Source organism: Dicentrarchus labrax, unplaced genomic scaffold, assembly GCF_905237075.1.
Source record: "Dicentrarchus labrax unplaced genomic scaffold, dlabrax2021, whole genome shotgun sequence".
Taxonomy (NCBI): domain Eukaryota; kingdom Metazoa; phylum Chordata; class Actinopteri; family Moronidae; genus Dicentrarchus; species Dicentrarchus labrax.
In genome coordinates, this window is record NW_026136711.1 from 6,779,279 (window position 1) to 6,802,299 (window position 23,021).

The 23,021-nt window shown below is 42.3% G+C and overlaps 2 protein-coding genes across 4 annotated transcripts in view; both read left to right on the forward strand.

Annotated features, from left to right (window-relative positions):
• The window catches only part of plxnb1b (plexin b1b), a 108,926-nt gene extending 93,563 nt beyond the window's left edge, over positions 1–15,363 (forward strand). For both annotated transcript variants that reach the window (XM_051414891.1, XM_051414892.1), the window contains 23 exons: positions 77–228; positions 448–553; positions 786–922; positions 1,146–1,322; positions 1,430–1,661; positions 1,808–2,050; positions 2,833–3,012; positions 3,125–3,273; positions 5,110–5,210; positions 5,578–5,795; positions 5,884–6,062; positions 6,180–6,246; positions 7,419–7,565; positions 7,695–7,860; positions 8,192–8,295; positions 8,950–9,034; positions 9,571–9,737; positions 10,662–10,822; positions 10,959–11,106; positions 11,274–11,338; positions 11,570–11,645; positions 11,744–11,818; positions 12,745–15,363. In XM_051414891.1, coding sequence (XP_051270851.1) covers positions 77–228; positions 448–553; positions 786–922; positions 1,146–1,322; positions 1,430–1,661; positions 1,808–2,050; positions 2,833–3,012; positions 3,125–3,273; positions 5,110–5,210; positions 5,578–5,795; positions 5,884–6,062; positions 6,180–6,246; positions 7,419–7,565; positions 7,695–7,860; positions 8,192–8,295; positions 8,950–9,034; positions 9,571–9,737; positions 10,662–10,822; positions 10,959–11,106; positions 11,274–11,338; positions 11,570–11,645; positions 11,744–11,818; positions 12,745–12,849 — 3,240 coding nt within the window. In that variant the 3' untranslated portion in view covers positions 12,850–15,363. The remainder of the gene's footprint in view (positions 1–76; positions 229–447; positions 554–785; positions 923–1,145; positions 1,323–1,429; positions 1,662–1,807; positions 2,051–2,832; positions 3,013–3,124; positions 3,274–5,109; positions 5,211–5,577; positions 5,796–5,883; positions 6,063–6,179; positions 6,247–7,418; positions 7,566–7,694; positions 7,861–8,191; positions 8,296–8,949; positions 9,035–9,570; positions 9,738–10,661; positions 10,823–10,958; positions 11,107–11,273; positions 11,339–11,569; positions 11,646–11,743; positions 11,819–12,744) is intronic.
• A 593-nt stretch (positions 15,364–15,956) lies between these two features.
• On the forward strand, positions 15,957–22,686 carry si:dkey-19e4.5 (UBA_like_SF and PTH2 domain-containing protein). Of its 2 annotated transcripts, none has more exons than XM_051415060.1 (7): positions 15,957–16,324; positions 17,665–17,778; positions 19,433–19,504; positions 19,616–19,690; positions 20,143–20,240; positions 20,933–21,047; positions 21,225–22,686. In XM_051415060.1, exons 2-7 carry the CDS (start codon positions 17,671–17,673, stop codon positions 21,309–21,311), a joined length of 555 nt encoding a protein of 184 aa, XP_051271020.1. In that variant the 5' UTR covers positions 15,957–16,324; positions 17,665–17,670; the 3' UTR covers positions 21,312–22,686. The 2 variants fall into 2 exon arrangements, with proteins under 2 accessions (XP_051271020.1, XP_051271019.1); XM_051415059.1 differs by having other exon boundaries at positions 15,960–16,402.
• The last annotated feature ends 335 nt before the right edge of the window (positions 22,687–23,021 follow it).

Genomic DNA, 23,021 nt, shown 5'->3' on the forward strand with positions numbered 1-23,021 from the left:
AACTGAAGTTAATTGGCACTTATTAACTTATCGTTGATAAAAAAAGAGATGTTCCCCATTTTTTGACTTCTCTCAGATTGAGCCACTCTCCGGTCTGTTGGAGGGCAGCACCACGGTGACCATCTCAGGCTCCAACCTGGGCCAGAAGGCTGAAGATATCCTGCACTCTGTGTCAGTAGCAGGGGTTCCCTGCACAGTCATCCCCAACCTCTACGAGGTCTCCTCCAGGTACAGACAGCAAACTATTTGATTTCTACATATTGTACACACTATGTAACCACGCCCCTTATATGTTTCTCTCTGCTATATTGTTAAATTTGCTGGAAGGCAGGGAGCTGGCAGAATTTAGGGCTTTAGTTACACTTTAAGGACTTTACTTACTTTACAATGCATAACTTTTTTTTTTTATCAAGAAGAACCATCCTAAGAGTAGTGTCTTTCTTCCAGGATTGTGTGCAGGACAAAAGCCAGTGGAGGAGAGAAGGTGGGCCATGTGTCTGTTGAAGTGAGCGGAGGAGAGTTTGGCCGGTCTAGCCAGACATTCAGCTACCAGGTACATTAGATCAGATTGAATTATAGTAGATAGGATATTGTTGACCTGTCTGTAAAAATTGTGTTGTTGCAGTAGCAAAAAAAAACCAGCCTACTTCAACAATAGAACACCAGAATTTTAGAGATTTTCAAATGTGTTTTCAGCTGGTTTGTAATCAGTGTTTGTGTCTATTATGTGTTTGTGAGGTTTATGTCATTCTAACCTCCTTCTTCCATCTTCTCCTCCCTCTCAGGACCCATTCGTGATGGGGGTGTCTCCTGAAAGGGGTCCCAAAGCCGGAGGAACCTCCCTGACAATCACTGGCCGAAACCTGCTGACTGGACGTCCCTCTGACCTTACCATCACTGTGGGAGGGGTCCCCTGTAGCATGTAAGACTCTCACTCGTACACACATACACAGAGGTTGATCTTTTTTATTAGTTCACGGCCACGCTATTGCTGATTTAAAGTTAGCTTTAATGCTGTCAGTCTGACCTTTGACCTACTTGGAGTGGGGGAGGGGGGAGAAAAGACAATGTCACTCTGGGGTCAATGAAGTATGACATAATTTATTAATCAGTCTCTCCTATGTGCGTCCTCTTGGTGTCCTCAGTGTGTCGGAGGTGCAGAGTTCCAGTGTTCAGTGTGTGACGGGCAGCAGTAATAAGACAGGAGATCACCGGGTCACCCTGCATTACGGCAGCAGCCAGCGCCACCTCAATTCTGCAGCCTACCGCTACACCCACAACCCCAACATCACCCACGCCACGCCAGCAAAGAGCTTCCTGGAGTGAGTGAAGATCTGACCTTCATCTCGTCTTCTTCCCTATGTAAAAAAGTTGTTTGGTGCCAGAAATTGAAGTGCTTTGAAACTGAAGTTTCTCTGTCTGTGTGTAGTGGTGGTCGGCTGATCTTTGTGTCAGGACACAACCTGGACGTGGTTCAGGAGCCCCGGATGGTGGTGACCGTCTCTCCCTTTGAGGCAAACGGCCAGATTAAAAGGAGGAAGCGAAGGAGGAGAAGGATGAGTGGAGAGCAGGGGGACGACAGGGAGAAGACTTTGGGAAGGCCAGCAAGGATCGTTCCTGACCCTGTCTGCCCTGGAGACCCACTCTGCTCTGTCAAACAGGTGTGTGCGTGTGCATGCGTGTGCGTGCATGCATGTGCGTGTGTGTGCGTGCATGCGTGTGCGTGTGTGTGTTGGCTTGCTATTTTTAAAACTAAAAGTTTCTTCCTTTACTAAATGTCTTGTGTGCACCCTCCTTGTCTCATCAGTTCATGGAGCGCTGTGAGATGAACTCCTCTTCCCTGATCCTGTGTCGCTCTCCCATGGTGGACTCCTCCATCTGGGGGTCAAAGGTCACCGTGGAGTTTTTGCTGGACAACCTGCGCTTTGACTTCAGCAGTCTGAACCCCCAGGCCTTCAGCTACGAACCCAACCCTCTCCTGCGGCCCTTAAACCAACAGGACCCTCTGAAGGCCTACCGCTACAACCCGGGCAGCTTCATCCAGCTGGAGGTCAGAGATCTGAATGTAGCTCTGGATGTACTCCTTTTACTAAGTGAAGCAATGATGGCTCTTTCAGTTTTCCTGTGTTTTTGTGTCTAAGTGACTAATGGGAACAACAATTTGTTAAACTGGCCCAGTATTGAGCAAGAGTGCTGCAGTGGCAACTGTGAAACTGTGTTCAAAGCAACCAGAGTCCAAGCTGTATCTCATAACATTGTAACAATTCATTCAAACTTGAAATTAAAGTAAGGCTGAAGTGGACAGGAATTCTTGTCATGTTGGACATGTCTACATTTACATATGATGCCACCCAGATGAAAAATCAATTAGAATTCATCCTCTGGTGATCATGACTGTGTGTTTGTACATTCATTCCAATCTATCCAGTTGTTGTTGGGATATTTCACCAGTAGATGGAGCTGAAAAGTAGTCTGAAAAAAGCGTTAACATAGCCTTGGGCGCATGCTTGAATTCAGTGCTGGTTTGTCATGGCCTACTATCACAGCCTTAGTTGTTAATAGTGGTATTTGTCATTGTGGTTGGAGAACAGAACACTGGCATGAATCCTGTTTAAACAGGTTATTATAGTGAATAAAACTATTATAAAACAAGACAAAGACCAGAGAAAGATAAACAAAAACTGCGAACCAGTCAAAAAAACTGAAACCATACTGTCTACTTTTAAATCTAATGGTAAGATTAAAAACATACGTATATGTTTTTCACTTTTTTGTAGCACTTCAAGAACTGGAAGTGAAAGTAGATACAAAATAAGCTAAATGTGTTCTCAGGGGGAAAACCTGGACCTGGCCATCACTAAGGACGAGGTGGTCGTGTTGGTCGGGGAGGGTGTGTGTGCTGTTAAGACCCTGACCAGAAACCATCTGTACTGCGAGCCGCCACCTCAGCAGCCCCCACCGGTACCCAACGGCAAGAAACGTGAGGGCTCCGACAATCTGCCTGAATTCACTGTGAGTCTGCGGCGCTTTCACTTTAAAACCACAGAGACAACATGTTTGTGTTTTTAGTATGCCGGTAGACAATGCTGTAAGTAAGGAATGTGTGTTTGTGTCTGTGTTTCAGGTCCAAATGGGCAACCTGAACTTCTCCCTGGGTAAGGTTCAGTATGACAACCTCAGCCTGTCCACCTTCCCCCTGGAGGCTCAGATTGGAGTTGGGGTCGGGGCGTCCATAGTAGCACTCATCGTCCTCATCATCGTGCTCATTTACAGGTCAGTGGATGTACTGTGTTTGTTTGGGTGTTTACTGTGTGGGTGCGTGTGTAAGAAGAAAAAGGTCATATAATCAGATCAATTTGTGAGTAAGTTAAAGGAGAGTTTTCAACCACTACTATCAAGGGTAAGGGCCACGTTTTGGTACCAAAGCCCTTTATTGCAATAGTTGCCATCAAGTGCAGCCATTACAGGCAATAGAAGCATCATCGCAGGTAGCCTACTGCTAGCTAGAAGCTACCTGAAACACAGTTAACATGCAGAAATGGTTTAAATTTGTGATAGACTGATTAATCGGTCTGATTATGTGTCATTTTAAGACAATCAATATTGGCCACATCCGTGCTCAGGAGGCCGATTTAAAAAAAAATTAAAAATAAAATAAAAATAAATGTCTTCAGTCACGTCTGCAGTCAGCCTCCCTCTTGTGAGTTTTGGGAAGGTGGTGAAAAAGTTGGTTTCAAGCCCCGTAATAGAACTCTCATGCATCCTGCCGTAAACTTATGCCTAAATTTTTTATAGAATGGAATAGAATTATACATGACTTTCCTTTGTTTTGATATCAGCATTATATATTGGCAGCCCTGCTCTCTAAATATCAGCATCGGCCATTAAAAAAACCTATATTGGTGGCTGTATTTCACACTGGATGGGACAAAAATGTGCAGCAAAATGTGTAAAACAATTGCATGTAATGTGCACATTAATCAACTAAGGCTTCAAAAATAAGTTTTAAAATCAGTGACCTGTAAGAGAAGAGAAAACACTCTTCTTCTTTCTTGATATTATTTTCCAGCTCACCACAGTTCTCCAGTAGTAACACGATCCCTATCCTACTCCAGATGCCAATAATGACACAAGTATGCCTCTTTGTGTAATAGTCATGTCATGACTGAATAAAGTCGTACGGATGATTTACACAATGGACACTCGTATCTGAGTGGGTAATGGGTGCATGCTGTGTTGTAATAACAAGGGAAAGTCAGTTATTGTAGTTTGGCCTCTGATTTGGCCCGTTTATGAACACAGTCAGCAGCTGGAGCTCCAGCAGAGCCTGTGACACACAACTCATGGACATGATTAAGCTCTCACTCCTTCTCTGAGTCATATCTCAGTGAAACTCCCAGACATGATATACATATTGTTAGATTCAGTGTCAGTTGCACTTTCCAAGGATATCATTATGCCCTGCCCACTGTGGAAAACGTCCTTAAATCTGCTTAAAAATCACTGAAAAGACGCTCTTTATAACTCCAGAACTTGCCTGAGAATAATCAGGTTTTTAAGTTTTCTTCAGAGAAAAGTGCTAGTTGTCTGTACATCCACGGGTACCCAGCAAACCGGAACTGCTAATAGCTGATTCAGCATAGTTTAAATGGTGCCAATTTGTCAAAATGTGAACAATTATAGGCTAGAAATCAACAGGCTTGAGTTATGGACGAGCCCCCAGTTTGTTCAGATTGGGGATCCTTGACATGATAAAGTTTGACCCCCTGCTTTAGACAGACAACATGATTAGACTGGGAGAAAAAGACATTGTTACTTTGACTTGTTCAAGTAAATTCATCAAGTCTTTGAAAAGACTTTGAAAAGCACATTGAGAACTGTAGGATCAGCAGAGTTACAAAACCAGGCAGTGTTTCCATTTTCTGACCCAACGTGACCCCACGATTAGCCCTGGTCCTTACTTGTCGGGGTTTGTTGGGTCAAATTACTTGAGTCAACCTTTACTGTTTCATTGGATTTCCACTAATCCAGTGTGAAACTGGCATTACCTGTCCTCTCTCCTCTATCCCCACCTGACCCTCTCTTCCTGTCTTTGTTGGTGTCTGTCAGGAGAAAGAGTAAGCAAGCTCTGAGAGACTACAAGAAGGTCCAGATCCAACTGGAGAACCTGGAAACCAGCGTGAGAGACCGCTGCAAGAAAGAGTTCACAGGTAAAGGAGTGCGAAATGTTATGTGACAAAGGAGAGAAAAGGAAAGAGTGGAAGGAGGTTGGGAGAGGAGAGCCAGAGACGGAAGAAGAAAGTTTATTTTAGTTTGTGGAGGCCAACAGATCCACTTTGTTTTCACACTGGCCTTATAAAATGATCCCATAACATCACGCCTCCTGGATGAAATCTTCCTCACATCCCACATGGTGGCTGCAGAAGATTTTAAATTTTGTCTGCCAACTCTGTACAGTGTCAATATTTACCAGCTCCCACCTCCCAACACACACTTTGAATATAGCATATAGTGGAAGCTGAAGAGCTTGTAGCAAGACCTCCTGACCTTTCACCCCTGCTCCTCTACCTCACTCAGACCTGATGACAGAGATGATGGACATGTCCAGCGACCTGGTGGGCTCCGGCATTCCTTTCCTGGACTATCGGATGTACGCCGAGCGCATCTTCTTCCCCGGCCACCGGGAGTCTCCGCTAAGGCGAGACCTGGACGTTCAGGAGTGTCGGCGGCAGACGGTAGAGCAGGGCCTGGTACAGCTGTCCAACTTGCTCAACAGCAAACTCTTCCTCACCAAGGTACTCACCATCAGTGTTACAAGCAGAGGAGACGGTACATACATTTTTAGGAGCCAGATAATCTCTATCTCTTTTCTCCTATTCTCAGTTCATCCACACTCTGGAGAGCCAGCGGACCTTCTCCCCCAGAGACAGGGCCTATGTGGCCTCCCTGCTGACGGTGGCACTACACGGCAAACTGGAGTATTTTACGGACATCCTCAAAACGCTGCTCAACGACCTGGTGGAGCAGTATGTGGCCAAGAACCCCAAACTGATGCTGCGACGGTAGGAGGAGGAGGAGGAGGAGGAGGAGGAGGAGGAGCAGCAGAGTGTGCTTACCGGTTCGAGGTGTTTGAAAGATGTTTGGCAGTGATTCCAACTCTGAGTGTGTTTTCTCTGCAGAACAGAGACGGTGGTGGAGAAGCTGCTGACCAACTGGATGTCCATCTGCCTCTATGCTTTCCTCAGGGTCAGTCAACGCACAAGACATAACTTTTATTTCTGCCACAACTATGCTATGAAATGTACATCCAGTCAAATGTTAGTTACAAAAAGTGACACTTTTAGGTTTTTAGTATGTAACATTTTGTGTTTGTGAATAGAAGGTATGTGGGGAAAGGTCAGTGAGTAAGACACATAAGCCGTTTTTATCTACAGACGTCGCAGGTCACCTTCCATGGAGTCCACCATGTTGAACCACCATGTTTCTACCATAGCCCAGAGCGGACAAACCAAACACTGGCTCTAGATCGGACCATTAATATTTTCCACACGTTCAGTCAAGCCAGAAATAAAGGACCTCATTTTAATATCTTGTCAGATTAATAGAGTCATAATTGAACAGTGCCTGGTAGACTAGGTACATAACCCCCGATAATATCTGATAATACATCAGTCACTTGACTCTCTGAAAGGATGTTATAACATATTAGCATGTTAGCATATTGGACTTCATCTTTAACTGACAGCATCTCAGAGTTAATGAAAAGTATGTCTGATGTAACTATGATATTAAAGGCATATTACACCACACTCTTCCAGTCCATATTCTGTTCACACTTTAATAAATCTATTTATGGAATGTGTGGAACCCAGTTACGAGTCCCTATAAGCCCAGTTTCTGTTCCGCATCTATTGATGAATATAAGATGAAAGACAGATTCACAGGTTGGGATATAATGACAGTGAGTGATTCCAAGGTCCTCCATTCGTTCACAAGGCTTTGTGTCATTGTTAATAAAAATAATAAGATGTAATGCATCCCTTGAGTAACTTTCCAGTGTAACTTTTAAACAGCAGATGAATGTGCAGTCCAAAGGTCAAAATACTGACTCTCTGTGAAGTGCAGAGGGAGCGTCTCATCCCAAATGTTCCCATGCAGACTGAACGGCATTATAAAAACAGGCTTTTTTTTTATTGCCATTTCCTCTGCTACTGCCTTAAGTAAATAGCTGAAGGTTTTTTAGTGATATAGTTAGATTTTGTAGAATACAAACTGCCTCTTTGGCACAAAGTTGCTGATTAAAAGGAGTTTAAAGAATGTCCTTGTCTGTGTGTCTGTGTCATTTGAGCTCTTCATTCTCCCCTGGAGAGTGTGTTAGTCCAGTACTAATTGACTTCAGTTTGTGTGTGTTTGTGCAGGACTCAGCAGGGGAGTCTCTCTACATGCTGTTCAGGGCCATAAAGCACCAGGTAGATAAAGGACCGGTGGACGCTGTGACCGGCAAGGCCAAGTACACCCTCAATGACAACCGCCTCTTGCGAGAGGACGTGGAGTACAAGACCCTGGTGAGGAGAACTCTGCCTTTAAACTGAATGGTTGCCTGCATCTAATTAAGGAATCTCAGACCTCTGCCATGACCTCCAGGAAGTTGTCTTAAAAAAACCCTCTTTCATTCCCTCCTCTTTTTTCTGTAGACTCTGAATGTTTTGGTGCAGGGTGGAGGGGTGAACGAGACCCAGCCACTGCCTTCTAAAGTACTGGACTGTGACACCATCACACAGGTAAAAGAGAAGCTGCTGGATCAGGTGTACAAGGGCACCTCCTTCTCCCACCGCCCCCATGCCGACTCACTAGACCTGGGTGAGAACCTGCATACGCCACACAACACACATAATGCTCAGAGCAGGTTTATTTATATAGCATTTTTGCTATTTACACGTATATCTGCAGTAGTAAAAAGAGAGAAGTTATGAACTGACACACTTGACTTCAAGGGTTTTCTGTTACATTTGTTGAGCTTTGCTGCCCCCTACAGTAAGACTAAAGTAAAGACAAGTTCATTAATTAACTTTCACCAAAGTTATCATTGCCTTAAAGTCATAAGAACTAACAAAAACATATGCACATATTCCATCTGGTGAGTATCTCACATACACCATGCTGACTGTCTGTCCGCTGTCCCTTTGTTCAGAGTGGCGGTCTGGTGTCGCGGGTCATCTCATCCTGTCAGATGAGGACTTGACGTCTGTGGTTCAGGGCAACTGGAAACGTCTCAACACACTGCAGCACTACAAGGTCAGAGGTCACACTTCCTCCTCAAAGGAAATACAGTAGGTTTTCCTCACTAAGGCTGGGCTGCACCAATGAGGATTCATATTTAAATCCGATTAAATCAAGGGATAAAGTTTATATATATGAAAATGACTGGCCACTGGATGTCGCACTAGAGCACCAGCATCTCAGACCAAAGACAATAGGACCGAAATAAAATAATATTATGGAAAGGATCCCTACAGAGATAGACCCTTTGTTGAACCAGAAACAGCCGTAATATTGCTATTGTTTTGAATTTGGATTTACTCTTTTTAAGCCTTATTGCGCTAAACTCTGAAAACAACTAATCATAGATTAAATCAATCTTTTTTTAATATATATTTTTAGGCTTTTTGGGCTTTTATTGCCTTTAATTGATAGTGACAGCTGTAGAGTGGCAGGATAGGCGAGAGAGAGCAGGGATGACACGCAGCAAAAGCCCACAGGGTGGTAAACCCATTGGCGCTGCAGCGAGGGCTCCGCTTCGGTACACACCAGAATGAAAGCACCAGATGAGCTACCATGGCGCCTCTGATCAGTCAGTCTTTGTTGGCGCAACCCAGTCTAAAAGTCAAAAGGGGCTTTCTGTTCTAATATTTATATATATTTTTATGTATTTTTTGTGTTGTTCATCAGGTCCCAGACGGTGCAACAGTAGCGCTGGTCCCTCGTCACACCAAACACATTCACCATGACAACCACGACTATGTGGCAGGAGAGAGTGAGTGAACATCACAACAGTTTGGTTATTATAATAATAAATCTCAATGCCTTTCTCCTCGTGGTGATCACACTGCCACCTGTCTGTTGTTATCAGAATATATATGAATCTGGCAGCAGGACTGTCTTGCACTGGAAATGGAGAACTTGGACTGTATTAGGAAGCTCCCAGTTGTTGATGTGTAAAGGTGACATAAAGGTCACATGAATTCTGATATGACTGTTTACACTGAGATCACATTGCAACAAAATCAGACCAGAACCTGATTTGGACCACATATGAAAGTGGTGCAAATCAGAGTTGGAAAGATCAGATTCCATGTAGTTTGTGCTGTTCACACTGATATTGAAAAACTGAAAAACAAAAAACTGTATAATCCAATTTTTCAGATGTTGTTATTGACACCTGTTTTTTATATTCAAAGTAAATCCCTATAAATTCCCAGAACAGTTTTTGACAAGTACAGCCTGTATATGTGATGGTGCAGCAGTGAATGGTACTAAAATAAAGCTTTGCACACACACTGTCCTGCGCAGAGACGCCGATGCTGGAGGACGCAGACGAAGGCGGAGTGAGGCTGTGGCATCTGGTGAAAGCCAGCGAGGAGCCTGAGCTGCCCAAACACCGCAGAGGCAGTCTGAGGGAGAGAGAGAGGGCCAAGGCCATCCCTGAGATTTACCTGACCCGCCTGCTGTCCATGAAGGTACACACACGCACACACACACACACACACACACACAAAATACACACAATACACACACACACATACAGTCAGGTCTCCATACAGCTGTCAATTCAGTTTTTGGGTCTGCTCTTGACACGTCGATATAATGGTCCAGCACCCCAGTGTTTTAGCAGCTATTTTCGATTTAGTCTTAGTGTTAGGACAAATATGCTTATTAGTTTGAGTCACATTTTAGTCATTTTAATTCTTCATACTTTTAGTACAACTCAAAATATTTTAGGCAACGTTTCTTTAAACTAATTCCATTAGACTAATAGGTATCAGAAGCTGGATCAAAGGTGTCAGTATCGTAAAGAAACAGTTCACTCTCAGAACACTTTTACTTTAATAGTTGACCTGCAACCTGCGGGACCGGGTTGGTCAAAGTACAAAGCAGCATTCCGAGTAAGTTATCTTCTGTGATAACTTACAGAAACACAGCGGGCAATAGTCCACCTTCTCTCTCTAACACACACAGCTCCGAGCTGCTCCCAGTAGCAGGATCCGTCCCTTGGAGAGCACTGCGCCGCTCAGTTCAGCTTTTCTAATGAAATTAACACACACACACACACACAATGTTTTCAGATCCTGATATTAGTAATGTAGTACATATCTGACAATTCATTGTAGACTAGTTTTATTATTAATTACTAATTGTTAAGTTCAGTAATTATTTATACAATCAATGCACAAGTTTTTCATGGGGAAAACTATTTTCCCATCTCAAATGTGCAATCTAGCTGTATGTATTTGATTGGTAATCATTTATATGGGAGTCTAGCAACAACAGTCACTAGTATCCAAGTGCATTTAAACAGATAAACAGCCACAACTTATAGAACGTATACATTAACATCACTCTGCCCCTCACTCTGACTCTGCTTCATCCTCTGTGGTCTTCAGGGGACGCTGCAGAAGTTTGTGGACGATCTGTTCACAGTGATCCTCAGCACCAGTCGTCCCGTCCCACTGGCTGTCAAATACTTCTTTGACCTGCTGGACGATCAGGCAGGACAACATGGCATCGCCGACCCAGAGACCATACACATTTGGAAGACCAACAGGTACAGTACGGACATTGTCCAGGAAAATTCCAGCTATGAAGGGTTTTATCCTCACAGATATTAGATCAGCTTTACCTAAGGATCCTGAAACTACAGGTCAGTTGTTCTAACTCTAGTGTCTCCTCTGTTGCTCCAGTCTGCCTCTGCGTTTCTGGATCAACATTGTGAAGAACCCTCAGTTCATCTTCGACGTCCAGGCGTCGGACCACGTGGACGCAGTACTCTCTGTCATCGCCCAGACCTTCATGGATTCCTGCACCATCGCTGAGCACAAGCTGGGACGGGTGAGGCCGCATTTAGAAGCTTCTTGCACTGTATTCTCTTTATTTTGAATAGTTTTGTCAGGTACATAAATGATGAAAAGATGTTTATTTCAGGCTTTGAATGATGCAGCAGCCTCTTGTCCCTCCTTCTCTCTTTGGTTCTCATTCCCTCTTTTGTTCTTGAGCAGGACTCTCCCATCAACAAGCTGCTGTATGCCAGAGACATCCCTCGCTACAAACAGATGGTAGAAAGGTGGGCTCGCATTTCATTAAAGCTGCTAAAAACTAAAACTCCTTCGACAATGTCAGTTAGATTTCACACCAAATATAATCTATTGTGGAATACAATGATCTCTGTCATATAATGATTGTATCACATATTGTCACACAGCTCTCTTTGTTAAGTATGATGATGTGTTCTGAGTATAATCATCAATCTCAGTATGCATGCACGTGAAGCTGACTGTAATTGGCATTATTTCAGGTACTACGCTGACATCAGGCAGACGATCTCAGCCAGTGACCAGGAGATGAACTCTGCTCTGGCTGAGCTGTCCAGGGTGAGTGCAGCCCCGGCCCAGAGCCCACACTGTGGACGTATACAGGACAAGCGCTTCCACACGCAGAGGCTGATCTTACCTGATGCTTTGTGTTTCAGAACTACTCTGGAGAGCTGAACTACCTGGTCGCACTGCACGAGCTGTACAAGTACATCAACAAATACTACGACCAGGTCTGTTTACCACTCAGTCTGACTCAACAGTATCATGGCACACTACGAAGACTTTCAAAATAAAGTTTCAAATAATTTTGTTAATAAATATTTCAAGAGTGATATTTTGTCAAATTTTATTTGGCATTAGAAAATAAATATTTAAAAGTGGTAAAAGTTATAACAGCTGTTACTGGGACTATTTTGCACAGATATGAATACAGGTGTGTCTTGAGCTTTTGGCTTGCCCTTTGGTGTAACTTGGGCATAAAAAGTTTAAAACCACTGGTCTAGAGTACTATGTGTTTACACATTATTTTGGAGGTTAGTGTAAAATATTAAGACACATGCAAAGACACAAATTCTGTCTAAAAATATAGTAATACCTGAATATTTAGATAATGAGCTGTGTGTAAAACAAGAACCTGTTTTATGCCCAAGGACGAATAAGTGAGTGCTTTTGTCATAATCCTTTTCTGATGACTTTGGCACCCCCTGATGGTCGTGACACACATTGTGACACTCAGTTTTTGATAGCATTTTATACTGTGCAGTTGCCTGCGTGAACGTTTATTTAGATGATCAGGACTTAATGAATGTGTTTACAGCAGGAGACATCTGAGGATATCACCTGTACGGTTGTTAGATTGTCACAACCAAGATTAATGTATGAATCCTAATTTTATACTCTATATACTCTAATATGCTGGAGGGCAGTGAAAACATCAGTGTTTACTCCACAACACACTGTATCTTTAGATTCTCACTCAGAATAACCAAACCAAACAAAGATAACCTTTAAAGGGGAAATACAGCTGCTACTATTATGGTTGTATAATCATTCAGTACGTTTCTGCTTAAAGCAATGATAAATCTTTTTGTGTTCTCTCTCTTCCTCCTCTTTACCTCTCTCTCCATCCATCCCTGCGCTATATTCTCCTCATCAGATCATCACGGCACTGGAGGAGGACCCCACGGCCCAGAAAATGCAGCTCGGCTACAGACTGCAGCAGATCGCAGCCGCCGTGGAGAACAAAGTCACCGACTTGTGACAGAGGAAACGCCCACCAGAGCCGTGGCGAGCGGAGAGTGTTGAGGAGCGGGAGCACACTTTGCACCCTGCAGGTTAAACTAGGAAGCAGGAGAGCAACAGACTATTCAGGATTCAGGTTGGCGCTGAAGTTTGGCGGATAAGGATGCGTCGGTGACTCTGAGGCCCTGAGCTCTCTGTAGGACAGCACGTGGACACCAGACAAACCTGGACAAAGAAAGAGTCAGGCCTGCTGTCCCTCTTTATGAAGAGACATTTGGAGGAATGTTTTATCTCCAGGACTTCAAACTTTTGCGGTCCTACAAAGCAGCTGATCTGAAGACTGATAAAAGGGGGATTTTATATCAGTGTTTTCCCTCTGGTGTGAATTTTATGAAGCGGTACCTCTTATGCCTTGTGTGCTTGTCACTGCTGTATGGCCAGATGTTATTTCTTTGTGTGTGTGTGTGTGTGCGTGTGCGTGTGCGTGTGTACGCACAGTTCTCCATACTGCCCTGGTTGTCAGTCTACATCTTGTATTTTTACATTTCTGGTTTTTAGTATAGAAGTAGCTTGTTATTATATTTTAGATGTTACAGTCAGCAGTATTCAGAAAACAGAGAGCTCAGCTTCAGGATTTTTTTATCTGAAATGTTTAATAATGACAGTCAACATTGTTTGGAACAGTCTCTGCTGCTCTCTACCTCAGCCTGCTGCGCTGCATCAGATACTCCTTTCTGTGATGTAGTTGACCCAACACTGCTGTGCATGTTTCAACCAGCTTCAACCACCAGTACAGCAGCACAGGTCGGCCCTCATGCACATACACCTGCTGGACATGTGCAGCAGTACACACACACACATTTCAGACTTTTCTACTTCAATATTATCTTTCTTTGTGTGAAATGAGCAGCTGCTCGTTGGAGCATTTTAAGGTACTTAAACCCGAACTGAGTGACTCTGTTTTTGTTTCTTGCTTTTCTACTTGTCCGTGTGGATGTGTCTGTAGTGTACAAGTCACTGGAAAGATGTTAGAGGAAAAACAAAACTCCTTCCCTAAAGAAACTCATATTAATGAAGATAGTGCGCACCACAATGTTTTATGTCATATTTCTGTTTTCTACATTTTTAACATTCCTTTTAGGTTTTGAACGATGTATTAAATCATGGTTCACCTTGTTCCACTCCAAGCCGAGCTGAGGGTACGTGCTGTAATGTGTAATCGGCCTCGTGGTTAGTGTACAGTTCTTGTATTGAACACAAGGTGTCACTGCTTCATGAGCTGAAAGTCTGTATGGCATTTTGTCTTGTCAATTTGATACAGGTTATGTATTGATTATACTGCTACTGGTTCAGTAGTTGATCTCGTCACACTGAGACCTTGTATACGTGAGCTGATATTTGCTGGTGTTTTCTCTTATTTAAGTGACAGAGATGGCTTCCGAGGGGTTACTAGGGCTGGCTACGGTTGGACATGTGCTGATGTAGGTCTTCTTCCAGAATCTCTGAATATGCAAATGTTGTTAATTTCTAAAGTTTCCCTGCTGGACACAAGATGTCTCCTACTTCACTGTAAAGTTCATTCTCAGTGGATGTGCACTGGTGGCTTCAAGTTTCTACATCACACTGTACAAGTTGATACTGGACCAGGACTGACTTCCTAACTATTTGTGATGTCACAAATCCTGTTGGTAGGCCACGCCCCTTAAAATCAGATTTTCAATGAGCACAGAGAAAGTTTCCACTTTCAGTAGATGAATGTGAAAATATCCTTCTAGAGTAAAACTCTGCACAGACAGCATTCAAACAGCACACTGTAGGAACAAGGAGAACATTTTCAACTGGAGGGGAGCTTTTACATTTAGGATATGTTTAGGCACTGCAGAGATAACAGAGATGCCCTGGACAGGGAAACAGACACAATGTCGCTACCGGTAGTTTCAGTACCAGAATAAGGAGGTTGTTCAGTACCTTACTTTACAGAATATATACAAGTTTTTCCAAAAGAAATCCCTAGCACATTATATCTATACAGACACTTGTGCTACAGACACTTAAAAAGTAATGATGTTCAGCTCTAGCCCAGTGACCTTTTCAAAACAGTCTCATGCCCTTGAGGAGTGTTGATGTGTGTCAGTTGAGCCTAAAGTGTGCCATTCCCAGGTCCACGCTCGGCAGTGTCAGAATGTAGCCCATAGGATTATCACTACATTACCTAATACACACAAGCAACTAATGACTCCTAAGAACAGATGGTTTGTTCTGTTGTACACTGTCAGTTCAGAGGAGATGATGGCGAAGGCGAAAGGTGGCTGATGAAGACGAGCCATCTGAGGGAAAACTGTAACTGTTATTAAGCTGTATAAATTTGGCAATGTAGAGCAGGCTCTGCAAGGAGCAGTTTTTTCTTATTGTGTGTGTTAATATCATTGTACATACTGATTTCAAATGTAACTGTAGTGATTTAACCTGTTTAATAAGAGAAGGAGGTGTAACTTCTCACAGACGCTGATGTAATAAAGTATTCTTAAAATGATGGGATCTCTTTTTCTTTCAAAAACACAACATTGACATTGAATCCCTCACGTTGTCCATATGTACAGTGAGTGAGTGTGTTAGGGCAGGGGTTTTCAAATGGGGGCCTTATGTGGGTTGTAGGGGGTCCCCAGCTAAAGGTGGAATAGAATATTTGACATTTTATTTTAACATTTCTTTGACATTGGAATTACAAGAAAAGAAATAAGTTGGCTGTTTTTATTGATTATAATTTATAGTGATCCTACGTTGATCATTGATTGACTATGAGGACTTTTTTTTTATCTTCAACCCTAACAATAAAACAATACTCAGCAGGGATTCCTTAACACAAAACCCTCTGAATCCTCTGGTCTGTGGTCTAATCTGTTATGGGGGTCCTTGTATAAAGAACTTTGGGAACCCCTGTATTAGGGCTGGAAACTGACTGCTGTGCTCCCAGCTGTAATAATGGACAGGATGCCACTTATCTGGGGCAAATTATCTGGTGCACGTTCGTGAGGCTGAGGTTACCATGGAGACAAGGAAGCTGAGAATCTGTTTAACAAATCTACTGCATCTGACTAACTACCAGCCTTTACACAGAGTTCATCAGCTGCAACAGGATACAACAAGATAGACAGTACAGTGCATGCTCGCCTATTTGAAGGGGTTGACAAAGATTTTAAGTAATAAATTGCCTAATAATGTAATAACAAGGTTATAAAAATATAGCTACATTTTCCACCGTTTTTTTTTTTTTTTATTGTTGATGTGGTAGGCAACTTGATGCGCGCGCATACTGCCACCATATAATTAATATACCAGAAAATCTGCAACACCACTCTGAGTGTGATTCGACAAGAAGCAGCATCCTGTGCCAGCGAGCTGAAGGGTCCAAAATGGAGTAACGCTGAAGACAGTACAGTCGGGAATCCCACTGAATGTAATTCAGCATTCAAACAGAAATTGCTCCGTCGCAGGTGAAAATAAAGACATAAAGAAAACCGCGGGGAAGTCGGCGTTGTTGTTGCTGCTGTCGAGCTAGCTGCGATAAACAGGTAACTAACGTTACAGGCAGCTTGCTGGACCCGAAGCTAGCCCAGTTAGCGGTAGCGGCTAATGCTAATGTTAGCTATAACAGCAGCTGTCGTACAATAAATGTTGCAATAATTAACTGTAAGCATTAAAATTAAGCATCTTTTGTAGCAATTTGTGATTAGTGTTCTCACTGAAATAGCCCAGTAGTCAAATGGAAAGATAACCTTGCTAACGTTAGCTGCAGATGCTAATTTGAAATGGTGTGTAACGTTAGCGCATTTAATAAGCTAACAACTGTCACCTGCGTAGAACTAGCGGTTAGCGAGCTTAACGTTTATCGACAGCTAATTATCTGTCCAAGTTAAGGCTTGTTCTGTTCCACCGTGTGTCTGTCTGTTATTTTTTACTTCTCTTTATATTTAATTCTCGCATTTGAAGAGAACGTCACTCTCATACAATTATTAATACGGCCTTGTTTGGAAAAGTACGTCAATGTACGACGCGGTGAAACCGTGCTATCAGGTTCAAACACATCGTTGACCAGAAGAGAGGATTCGTGTAAAAATGACTAAAGTCAAACTAATTCACGGCTCCAGGCCTCAGTTTATTGTATGAGCTTGTCATCTTTGTGCAAATAAGCCATCCACCCATCCAGATTGCAATATGCAAAAAGCAAAAGCTGCAATGTGTTTGATGAAAGTAAAATGTGACAATCAGCATTATAATGAAGTACTGTAGAACTGCAGAGATACCCTGGTCTACTAATCTTGTTCTGCAGTTGTAAGTAAACATGTTTGTCTGATACAGTACAGTACTAATGTCACATCATCAGGATATGAATAGTTTATTCAGTGAAAATAAAATGTATCTTTCAAAATAATTGCAATATGATGTTTTTACTCTATCGGGCGGTCCTAATGTCTATGCCTCTGGATGAATGCATAATTATTTGCATACATGAACATTAGGGCTGCCTAATATGGTAAAAATATCATATTTCAATTATTTTGACAGATATTGCAATTCTGATTATGGGGGAATTATCATTTTTGCATTACAAATTGAATTTTCACGAAAGGAAAATCCTTTTCTTAAATCTGAAGAACAAGATTTGGATCTCTGCAGCACTTCACTACTTCATTATAATGCTGTTTGTGATAAAATATGTGTCAGACATTATTGACCTGTGCTACATTTGCCATTTTCAGTCTAATTAAAGTTGTTGACAATCCTAGCTCATGTGTGTTTGTGGTGTTCAGTGTTGCTGTTTTCCTTTTTACAGTCAAGAATGGAACCATCAGAGCAGTCAGGCCCAGACTCGGGCACTCAGGATGTCAACCCTGTGTTTCTGCAGCAGCTCAGAGAGCTGGACATCCCAGAGGAAGCAGCCAAACAGGTGGGGCTCAGGGGCTCAGGGTGGGCAGCTTGTTTCAGCATTTAGGCCACATTTACATCAATATCCAATGGTAACTGTGGCTGGGAGTGATGCCTTCTGTGGTATAGCTGATATGGCAGTACAGAAATTAAGTGTCTGGAAAAAATACAAACATGGATACCTCAGATACACTCTAATTTAATGGTATCTTGATGCACACTATTTTCCCTTTGTCACCAACACTGCCTGTAATTGAACCATCTCCATGGTAGGTTACTATTCAGACCTTCAGAGATCCATACTCATGGTTCCAACGCATCCTGGAAAGCCTTTCCAAGACTAGTTTTCCTGTCCTGGAAACACCTGGAAATGGATTTAAATGACCAAATATCCTGATCCTGATCATGTTTGCCTTTTAATTGTATTTTATGTCCTTACTCAAATTACGTAAACCTGCGCGTTTGAAACCCGACTCTTGGTACTGTACGCTGTGTGCTATGGCACTTCAAAGCGGGTTTACCAGACACAAAGCCTAACAGAAAAATGCTCCTATTTCATTTCTGCTCCCATGTCAGTCTAGAGCGGTTCACACCACTTGCAGCAAACTTTTGGCGTCAAATCTGCAGACAGTCACATCTACATACATACAGCCTGTCATTAATGATCAGATTTACATTTTCTACCGTGTCTTTTAACAGGCTAATTAGAAGATGAATTTTCTCTAAGCTAAAATTAATTCTACATGATTTGAACTGTCCTTTATAGGCGAGTTGGATTAGGTTATGTTACGGTTAGAGGAAAACCATTGCTCCACTCCCCTGAGGCCACAAGGGAAAAATCAGCTGTGGTGAGAACAGACAAGTGCGACATAAAAGCGAGCTAATGCAGAATGTCTCTCTAACACTGACCACCACTGTGAGCAAGTGCTGTCCTGGATTCTCAAAGGAACTCCTGGAAACTGATTTCCTAAAAAGAGTTGGAACTATATAATGTGAACACTGCACTACTTGTCAGCTCACTGCTACATAGAGACAGTTACCTCATTATATTATTTTATATAGCATACTCTTCTAACTGTAGAATATTTCCAGAAATTGTTTGTACCAAGTGTCCTCAGGGACAGTTTTTACCATAGGGTGTCTGCACGGTCTAAAATCAAAAAGTTTGAATTTTAGACCTTAGACATATCATTTTGACAGGTCTTAAACATTGATTGGATTAATGGAGTTAAGGTTACTTGTATTAAGTTACATTTTTCATTCTCACATTCAGATTTGTTTTAGGGAAAATTTTGTATTGATCATACAAAATGAAACTGACATTGAATTTCCTTCATATCCTTCATCCCCCTTTTTTGCCAGTATGGATGTAAAATAGGTCTTCAGTTGCATTCCTAATGGTCTTGCAGAGGTCTTAAATTTAAGCTGAAACCTGCAGAAACACTGTACCAGGACTGAGAGACAATACAGGCCTAGAGCCTCAGCTAAAACAAAAAGATGAGTAAGCTGACATTGTGACACTTGACCTTGTGATAAACAGATGATCAGAATTGTTTAGTGTTTTCTGCTTCTGGGTCCTTAGGGAATAGGACTGGGTAGCATTTGGACTGGACATTTTTGTGACTGGCATCACTGCTTTGTTCCTTGACCTTTTTCTTTGTTTCTCACCTCTTCAGGCACTTCTGCACACTCGGAACGTGTCTGCCGAGGAGGCGGCCATGTACTACTTCAACAAGCTGGAGAATGAGGTGCCCATAAGCTAGCCTTAGTCCCCACAGGTACACCTTGGTACATTAGACCTTGTGGAGTTTGTCCAAATCCAAATCTCAGTGTCTCTCTCTGTCTGCTCTGACCCTCAGGAGGAGGGAGACGATGACCTCATGTTTAAGATGGTGTTTGTGGTGAACATGGACCTTGCCATGGGTGTTGGAAAGGTAGGTCCAGTGGTGCCAGTGTCAACTGTGTGGGGTGTGTTCTGTGTTCAAATACTCAATCCATCCTAAAGAGAGTGTATATAATATTGAACAATAGCTTAGTCGTTTTAAGCTTAGTCCTACGTTTAATAACTCCTGCCTCTGGTTTTACAGTGATGTAAAGCTGCCATGTGTTCTCTTATTTCACAAAGCCCATCTTTAATTTACATGAGTTCCAGATTCTTCTAACAATAAACACACCTACCTATGCTCATTTTCTGTGAGTGGGAGTAGTTAATGCCCATAACCAGTATATTTTTTTGTGTGCAAATGTCTGTTTAAGGTTGCATTCTACTATACGTTTTTTAAGTTCAGTGTGTAACTTTATTTGAACTCGGTCAGAAACGGCACAAAAAGGTCTGGAAACTTAAACAGATGTGTAGGTGTTAACTCTGCGCTGTGTGTTTGTGCAGGTGGCAGCCCAGGTTGGCCATGCTGCTGTGGGATTGTACCAGGCTCTGCAGGAGAAGAACAGCTGGAGGGAGATGGCCTGGAAGTGGGACCACAGCGGGTAAGGCCTGTACAGGATGTAAGAGGAGAAATGCATGTCTTTTATGTATTCCTAAGTTTCGAGTTCATAGTCAAAACCTTAAAATGAATTGACTTTGTGCACTGAATATGTGCAAATGTTGAGGTTATGTTATATCTTACGTATCTTACATGACAAGAAATATTTAAAGCAACAATTTACAGTAATAATCTCAAGAAGCTTTAACAGTATCAAGCTTTTATTCTTGTGCAGAGTTTTTTGAAATAGACCATAGTAAAAATAAATTTTCAGCATCATTTCGGAGGAGCAAGAATGTTCTAGTGTTGTCAGAGCTGTGCCATATAAAAGTCTCATATCCCGATATAGCTCATTTCATATCCACATAACAATACATTTCACATTATAACACATAATGAATACATAGTTTATATAAAATGACCACTGTGTCACACACTTCATACCCAAACCACATCCGTGTGATAGAAGTAGCCCCTTGTTTTGTCTTGGCTGGTTGTTGTCCTTGTCCTGTTTAGAATCACCCCACTCTGTCACTTGCTCCACGGCTTGTCTGTGTTCTGCATCAGCTCCAACATTGTTGACTACAGAAATCCTTTTTGATATATTTTACCAGCACTTACAATATTGTTGAATAAGGAGGTCATTTGTAATAAACATTAATAATGAATACGTTCATGTGCATGGTGTTGATACAGTGCCAAGAAGGTGGTGGTCCAGGGCACAAATGTGGCTCATCTACTGGAGCTACAGGCTCTGGCTATGAGCCTCAGCCTGCCCACTTACCTGGTCCAGGATGCAGGGCTTACCCAGGTGAGGGAAACAGACCATTTGTGTTGTGTGTAATTGTATTTTGGAGGCACTGGTCATTCCCAAAATATTGTCACATTATTATTGCTAATATATTTGATTCTGTCAGTGTTGTACTGTGCCTTGGCATTAAGATATTTGAGAATCTCAGCAGTAACTAGCCCCTGTTTTGTCTGGCAGGTGGAGGCTGGGTCCCGCACTGTCCTGGCCATAATGGGCGAGGAGGAGATGGTGAACAACGTCACTGGGAGTCTGAAGCTGCTCTGAGGGGCTCAAACCCACAGTGGGGGCGGCATGGCTCTGCAGTGCCACTGTACAACCAGCAGGGGGCAGCATTTCCCAGCAGCAGGGAGAGTCTTGGCATGCAAGAGTGTAACAACCTTTTAAAAAGACCTTAAGAACGGGGGAATGTCCCAACACCAGAAAACAAACACTCTCAGCCATTTGTTTCCCTTTCATTCTTTGTCGCCGCTTAGTCGGCCGTTGAGAGCAGGAGGGGAGAGAGACCGGTTCTTCAGAGGGGAGCAAGACGAAGGCAGTCTTTTTTTTTTTTTTTTTTGGTGACCTTTCTCTTTTTTTAACAGGCCACTTGCTTAGAGGAGTCTTATTAGAATCAGTTTCTAAACAGTTCTTGTCTGTTGTCCAGTTTCAGATTTGGCAAAGTCAAATACATTTTTGTTTGATGGTTGACCAATATTGTAATTATGCGTACTTATTCAAGGGGCCGTGTACTGTAGCCTAATACATAATGTTATTATAATTACACCCATATCAGATGTAGTAGTCCCCTGTTGGATCCACTACCCCTGAGTGAAGGGTAACTTATTAACTTAACTATGTGAACACTCATTTTTGACGTTTAAATGATTTTGTGTCTGTATGCAACTATTCTCCCAAAGATCCCTACCCTATAGACTCAATAACACTACTTATTATTATTATTATTATTATTATTATTGATAAATGGCTATATTTTGTATACATATGCCTGTTAAGGCCATATACTGTATAATCTGTGGTGTGCCATCCTAACAGTATGCACAGTTACTGGACTTTGTTGTATTGTATTTTTTTTTCTTTATACAGAAGGAAAAAATCTTGAGTTATACTTTTTGGATTTCTTGGTAGAATTTGATGGTGGGAGAGAATGTCTGTGGAGCCAAAATGTCATGTAGTAAAGGTTTGTACTAGGCCTGACTTTATGCACTCTGATTGCCTGTTGTGGAAAGTTTACAATAATGAAGTCGATCAACGTACAGCTTGAGAGAACGCAGATGACTCTGTGTATGACAACCGTTAAGGACTTGGTGAAACGTCTTGCACACTAATAATCTTAACACAAAGAATGGTGTGTGAGCTGTCGAGTGTCTTATGTTCTCACTAACAAATATTTGTGGCCATGAGCTGCCACTCCCATAATTCTTAGCTAAATGTCAAAGATTTCATTTGTAACAGAAATCTTAAAAAAAAAAAAATGGCCGTGTTATGCATGCAGTGTATATTTGAACAGACCATTGGAATCCCAAAGTTATGTCAATTTTAGTAACATGTCCACACTTTGATACCTCCTGTGTTATAAAGTCATTTGTGTGAGTGCTTCAGACTATGGAGACAATTAAAAGGCCTCCAGATTAAGTAACAAGCAGCCTGAATCGTGTTTTTCCCTTACAGACTCGAACAAACAGATTGGCGCATATGACCAGAGATTTGCCGGGGCTGTGGCAGTGAAAGCAGTGTGGGGGAGGGTTGAACACAGCCATGTTGCAGTGCGTGGTTTGGACCGGCCATATGACATTGCTTTTTTACCGCAGTAACAATGGCAGTATTGTTAAATATGGCCACTGCCTACCATGGCAGTCCGGCTTGTAAACGGTCCTTTAATTATTAACTTCATGACGTCCTCTCAGAAACGATTCTGTTGGGGTTTATAAAGGAGAAAAAAAAGAACAAAACAGGAAGGGAAAGCGGAAACTAAAC

Coding starts and splice junctions, on each gene's coding strand:
- si:dkey-19e4.5 (XM_051415060.1), top strand. CDS start 17,671: ATGGAACCATCAGAGCAGTCAGGCCCAGACTCGGGCACTCAGGATGTC. Junction 17,779..19,432: donor CAGAGGAAGCAGCCAAACAG/GTGGGGCTCAGG, acceptor TCACCTCTTCAG/GCACTTCTGCACACTCGGAA. Junction 21,048..21,224: donor AGGATGCAGGGCTTACCCAG/GTGAGGGAAACA, acceptor TTTGTCTGGCAG/GTGGAGGCTGGGTCCCGCAC.